The sequence below is a fragment of the Physella acuta genome, unplaced genomic scaffold (assembly GCF_028476545.2).
Source record: "Physella acuta isolate Inbredline_101_S28 unplaced genomic scaffold, ASM2847654v3 ptg001145l, whole genome shotgun sequence".
NCBI classification, from domain to species: domain Eukaryota; kingdom Metazoa; phylum Mollusca; class Gastropoda; family Physidae; genus Physella; species Physella acuta.
The window spans coordinates 163,212-170,163 of record NW_026732662.1 but is presented as its reverse complement, the minus strand read 5'-3'; the positions used below and the strand labels follow the sequence as shown (position 1 = coordinate 170,163).

The 6,952-nt window shown below is 42.9% G+C and overlaps 1 protein-coding gene across 1 annotated transcript; it reads right to left on the bottom strand.

Annotated features, from left to right (window-relative positions):
- Positions 1 to 5,372, bottom strand: LOC131956286 (uncharacterized). The gene is made up of 3 exons (XM_059320744.1): positions 5,235 to 5,372; positions 858 to 3,737; positions 1 to 520 (listed from the first exon to the last, which is right to left on the bottom strand). Exons 1-3 carry the CDS (start codon positions 5,365 to 5,367, stop codon positions 306 to 308), a joined length of 3,228 nt encoding a protein of 1,075 aa, XP_059176727.1. The 5' UTR covers positions 5,368 to 5,372; the 3' UTR covers positions 1 to 305.
- Positions 5,373 to 6,952: the final 1,580 nt, after the last annotated feature.

Below are 6,952 nucleotides of genomic sequence, written 5' to 3'. Positions count from 1 at the left end.
AATACCAAACTATTTAACGTACCATAATGGTATGCAAAGCCAAAGTCACGGGTTAAAAGACTAATTAAGTTGGCATTAAATGTTCGCTGAAGTTTGCAATAAGAATTAGATACAAGTACACTATAGACACTGCTCCAACACAAGTTACTAGCCAGTCCCAATTATCGTTCGGCCTGAATCTAGAAGCTTAACCAGTTACTTGAGCTGAAACTGCATCATTTATAAAGTCTATTAATCCAACTTAATATACAATTCAATTAAAATATCTAATTACACATGTACATATTTACAAGAAGTCCGTGCATTCAGTTGACAGGGTAGGACATGACTGCCCACACTGCGCCTACGTCACGCAGGTATCCGCAGGACCTGTTCTCCGTGTACAGCGCCTGCAGGCAGTAGGGCGCCGAGCCGGGGGGCGGCGAGACGGGCGTCCAGAGACCCTCGTTGGACGAGTCCTTCAGGCAGTGCGCCCTGATGCGTCTACCTCTGCTGGTCGTCAGCTCAACGTTGTGGAGGACTGGGGAGGTAAGTAGGACATTAAAAAATATGGAATTTATAGTTTTCATGTTTGAATACATGTTTTATCAAAATTATACATTTTAAAGACGAATTAATGACAGAAGACAAATGTATTTATATTTTAAAGATTTCTACAAAAGTGAAAAAAACTTAAAATTGACCAATGGAAAATTGCTAAAAATGTATAGCACTTTAATATCTAAGGGGAGAATTTACGGCGTCAAAATTAATTGACCGAATCTACCAAATACAAATAGTTTAAGTTATTTTGGCAGAACGTTTAGAATAGAGGAAATTGAAAAAGACTGTGTATAGATAAACAGTATTAAACATACCTGCATTCCCCTGTAAGATGACCCCCGTGACGTGTTCACCGGATGCCAGTTTGGCTGCCGTCGTCTTAGCGGCGGTCTTGACTTCCGGCCGATGCGTCAACAGAACGTACCGCTTCTCGCCCGGTTTTTCCTTACCAACCGCTCTCTGCAGCGGAGGTTTGTCCGGAGTGTCTCGCGCCGTCTGACTGATGAGGTACTTCTTGAAGTCCGTGTTGCCACTGGTAGCCAGTCCCGTGGTAAGCTCAGGCGTACCGAGGCTGTATTCGTGTTTCCTCCCCTTGTGAGAGTACTGCAGAGTTATCTGAGTGATGTAGGGCACGCTGTTGTGTTGCTTGTACGTGAATAAGATTTTACGTAGCGTGTAGTCACTGTGGCAGACCCTTGCCGCATCCTCGTGAACGTAGCTTTTTAAAGAGAATCTGTCCGGAATATGAGGCGGGGTCTCCCAAATCGGACGGCGAAGATATTCTAGTCTGGTGGTGACGCCTGGGACGTTCGTCCAGTGGAATGTAATTTCATGCGGCGGTCGTTTGACTATGGTGGTCAAGCTCTGGCACCCGCAGTTTTCTTGGGACGGATGGAATCTGGGATCCACTACAGTGTACAGCATTTGTTTCGTCACGGCGTGGAGTAGAGAGTTCCCGTTCTTGTTGGCGTCGAGATATTTCGTGACCGCGCGCAGAACCTCTTTTTCCGAGTCGTGGTACGATAGAGGAAAACCTCGGGGTCCGAGAACTATAGACTTCTGGTTACCTAGCAACACGAGAATGATCTCTGGGGGAGACTGGAGAAAGTGTTTAGTGGTAGACACGTAGTGGAGGTGTTCAAATACAAAATCTCGGCAAGAATTGAACACATTTTGACGCCCCACTAAAGCAGACATGAGTAGCTCGCTGATGCAGTTATCGACTGTCAACCTCTCCACCATAAAGATATCACAAGCTTCCTGCTTTATCTTTCTTAAATCACCCAGACATTTCACACTCGGGCTGGATAAACTGGAAATTTCTTTGATGTAAAAACTGTTCAAATATTCTATCAGTCGTGTTAGATTTATCAGATCCTTCACGGATTTGAACGATGGGATTCTCTGAACTATGGCGTCTGCGCAACGTTTCAACAGGATGTAGTCCTTGCTGGATGGCGCTGGAACTTCTAGCTCGTCCTCACTACTCGAATCAAAGTGGCTGCTGGTGTCGCAGAGGGAGGACTGGAAACTTCGGCAAACTCCGGAATGTCGGCACAACTTCCGTTTAGATTTTTCGTAGCACCGGACGTCAAGTCGGGAATGTTCCAGAGGTCGTTGTCTGACGGGAGAGATGCCTGTGGGTAAGGGTGGGCCCGAGGGGTGGCGGTAGGAGCGTCGGGCGCCGGTCTTGTGGAGGGGGGAGCTACAGGATATTGGGGTTGGGGCGGTTACGAGAGGTGAGGGCGGTAACGGGGAGGTGGGGAATTTGTAGTCTTGAAATCTGGGAAGATGAATAGGTGAAGGGACATCAGGTACTTTTGAGTTCGTTTTTTCTTGGAGTTTATTCCTGTTTCCTAAATTAACTTGAGGTTTTGACATGGATGGAGCTTCACTAAATTTGACGTTTAATAACTGCTTCTTGGTGCTGTCATTTTCAATGTTTTGATGTCGAATCGTAGATGGTAACTGTTCACAAGTTTCAAATACATCATCTAGAGCCTTATCTTCATTCACGTTGACATCCAAGTTTGTAATGTGGTTAGCTGGCTCTAGTTTGTTATCACTGGTAGGTGAATGTGACTTTAGAACAAGATCTGGAGGGTCTGTTAGCGGCGGCGACGACTTCACACCATAGCTGTCGTAACCAGACTCTGTGCTGTATCTGTGTCTGGATGTCGTGATTAGCTCTTGTGATTCTGCATTAGCGCCTGGACAACTAGTCTCTACAGGGATGTCTACAGGTTTTGTTGAAGGAACTGACGTGTCCTCTACGAAGGCATCCACAAAAACGTCAGCAGAATCGCTTTCAGATACATGGCCGTCAGAAAACTGACCCAGATCATTGCCGTCTTCGTGAAGAGTTGGGAAGTTATTAACTTCAGACGTTTGTGTTCTGAAGCTAGTGTTGTACTTGAAGGTTTGGGCGTTCTTCACATCGGTGTAGTACATGCTCTCGTCGCAAAGAGCAACATCAAATGCGATGTTCAGACCCAGAGAATCTGATCGGGCTCCAGGCAACAAATCTTCAAAGGACACATCCGTCTGGGTCTCCTCGTTACAGGCGGGGATGTAGCTGCCAGAAATCACATCAGGCATAGAAAAATGCTTCTTTCTTGCACGCTTGGTGCTGGATCGAACATAGGAGTAACCCGGATGATTGGAATTGTCTGGAATTAATTGTCTTTTTGGTGTTTTAAAAGATGCATCATTTGTTCCAGAAACCAGAGAGGAAACTCCCATTCGGATCGTTTGATTTGGACTTCTTGTTGCTTCGGGGAATTGAAAGTCCCGATAATCTTCCAAGTAATCGTCCTCAAAGTAGCTTTCGTTGTAGTAGATGTTGAGGTCATCGTCCTGCACCATGACGAACTCATCATTGGAGAAGTAGGACCAGGACTTTGACAGCCCTTTACCAAGATTCGCCCCGGGTTCCGATGGGATGATCTGTCTCGGAATTATTTCTGTCCGGTTGACTTTATCCTTGGCTGCCGTCTGCTTCTTGTCTGAGAGATGGAAGAAGTTGAGCAGGGCGTGGAAGACTTCCGCTGCCTTGCCGCGCGGCTTCTGCTTGCCGTGAGCTGTGGGGACGGCGCCCTCCGAGCAGGGCCGCTTCATGGCTCGTTCAGCTAAAACCGCCGGATCGTTCATGTCCAAGCGGCCAAAGCCTATCGGCCGATTAAATATCGGCGGTTCTGAAACAAAATTAATAGTTAAAGAGCTAGAAAATTCAGTATGTTTAAGTAATGAATACATTTATTTAGATGTAGCTCCACTAGACTACTCGTTGTATACGGATGTTTGTCTTAATGACCTGTTTAGGATAGTAACTAAACAAAGCATGGCATGTTATAACCGTTAAAAGCAAACCTGCTACAAACAGTCGTGTAATCAAGTTTGTCGACGTCTGAAATAAAATTCATCTCAGGACCAGCATCGAAGAACACACTGTTACAATAAACATGCCGACCCGAAAAGGGTAAATAGAACAAGGCAAGATTCTTTTCCACTAAATTTAATACTGGCATTTTCAAAAAAGAATTGTGGAATTTCATTTTCTAAAAATTGGTGCATTCAGTTATTAATGCCTGTAGTAATGGTTTAATATCTAGTAAATATTAGGGTGAAGGCTATCGTGGGACTTTATACGGATGGTGTTAAAATTAACCTACAATACTTTAAAGAAGTTATTCTGTTAACTGGCACTGACCAGCCACAATTAAAAATGGAAGATCTTAAGTTAGTAGCAATGTGATACTAACATGTCTAGTGAAAGATGGCTAGGGGCTAGTAATTGATAAGACGTGCTTACATTGGCAAATAGTTTATACCAGGGGCGTAGCGAGGGGGGGGGGGCGGGGGTGCGGACCGCACCGGGTGACACCATTTAGGGGGGTGACACCAAGGCAAAAAATAGCAAAATATATAAAAGAAAAACTTGAGGGGGGGTGCAAACCGAAAGTTTGAGGGGGGTGCAAATCGAAAATTTGTCGCCGGGAAGGGTCACTACGCCTCTGGGGGGCGACACCATTAAGTGCCGCACCGGGTGACACCCGACCTCGCTACGCCACTGGCTAGGGGCTAGTAATTGATAAGACGTGTTTACATTGGCAAATAGTTTATACCACTAGCAACCCTAACACAAGAACAATTTATTATATTGGTATCATACAAACAATCATTAAAGAATATCTAGTAAATTAAGTATATACACATTCAAAACAAAGTAATATTTAAGGCATGTAAGAAAGTTCAGGTATATTTGTTATACCAGTGTCTGATAATGACACAATCTTAAGAAAGGAGTGCTATGTTACTGGTAGTTAACTGAATACCCATACATATTGCTAATGAGTGATAACCTTTCCTAAACCCTAAACCTAACACTACAATACGCCTAACCCTAACGATAAAAGTAAAGATTACAACACTAGCAACAACTTTACACACCTATTTTGATTTGCAAATGTCAATGCTAACCTTTTCTGAATCCTAACCCTAGACCTAGTACACAATACGCCTAATCCTAATATCTAACCATAAATCTAGACGAGATTACAATACAACTAACAATCTAACATCTCGATTCGATAGAATATTGGCAGATATCAGGATCCTCTATCATCTGAAATAAAAAAAAAACCTCACCCAATATATGTAAAACCCATAAATCGCTGAAAGAAACACCTCACCTGACATATTGACCAGCATTGTGTCACCTGGAGGCAACAAGACATGGCATGATTGCCTGGGTAACATGGAGCACGGGTCATCAAAGGTCAAGCTTGATTCGATCGTTGTGTCTTGCCTTGTGTAGTCTCGCATGAAGAGATCATAAGCCGAATGTTGCCCAACTCGCCAGTTTTATACGTGTCTCAAACAGCTGACCAGGGACTCGACCGTTTTTTTGACCAAATTAAAAAAATATTTGAAGCCAAATTTATGTATCTTGAACACTTTGGAATAACTTGGATTAGACAATACAATGGCTTATTGGGATAGTTTTAAATTTAACTTTTTCAGATAGTCAATTTTCCATATATTGTAATAAATTTTGTGTAAGTATTTTACACATCTTTAAATATGTATATCAATATTGTTGATAAAGAACCCTTTGAACCTAACAGTCTACGGGGAAGATGAAGTAGAGTTCAACTCTTTCAGTTACCTCAGCATATAACAAGAGTATAGAATATTTGTTGCCTTTTTCAGACAGGTTGTAGTTACCCATACATTAAAACACATTTAAAACAATATAATTCGACACCATTTATTTGCACAAATGCACTATATTTACTGGAATACTGATCAGAGCCATGTATAATGGTGAAAAAAAAAACGTGTACGTAATACTGCAAGAGAACGTATACATTAGATCCCGGCTCCAAATTTGTAACTACGTCATAGGCTAGTTTGGGGTCATCCACCAATGAAGTCACACTTTTTTTGACGATTTTTACTTAACCCCAGACCCCCCACCCTAAAATGACGCCACACTTCGGCCTACAACCCCCCCCCCTCAAATTGCAGTTGAATATTTCTTAAAACACCGATATTTTTTCCAAAATCTTGTCTGAACTATGTCAACATAAAGTATTTTAATCAATTTATATAGCAACTTATGGAAACAGTTTTCTAAATCGCGAAATAACTGCTAAAATACGTTTTCTAACATTGCTTTTTTATAATGAAAAAGTGTGACGTAACACCATCTGAACCCCCCCCCTCTTTCCTCATCACACAATGTCACAAAATAACGGACCCCCCTCCACCTACAAGTGTGACGTCATTTATGGACGAACCCTTATATTTCTATACTTCATAGCCTATTTAGAAATAAAACAGTTTCAAGAAAGTTGGCCAAACTATTTTTGTTGTGTACAACTGGCAACCGATAGAGCTAGGTTTTTTTTTGTAAACATTGGTGAATACATGAGTTTGTGTTCACTTCAGTTCTGTTGTGTGTTTCGTTCTAGCCCCATCCGCCCCCACCCCACTACAGGCATTTGATACTGAAGTAAAATTTAACTATAAGAATAGAAAAATAATGAAACGTGAACAGTGAATGGTGTGTATTGGGAGGGGTGGGGATGAGAGCTGTGTAGCTTGTTAATAAACACAGCATACAATACTTGGTTAGCAATATCAAGTTATTGCGTCGCTATCAGTGTTTCTTCCAGACTTTTTTCTCCGGGGGGGGGGGGGGGGCACTTGAAATCTTCGGGGGGGGGGGGCGGTAAACTTTCTTCGGGGGGGGGGGCGGACACTGTTAAAAGTATATATTTTCTATATAAATAATATAAATTTCATTTCGTTCGGGGGGGGGGGGGGGGGCGGTAAAAAATTTTCGGGGGGGGGGGGGGCTTAGACCCCCCCGAAGAGATGCCTGGAAGAAACTCTGGTCGCTGTT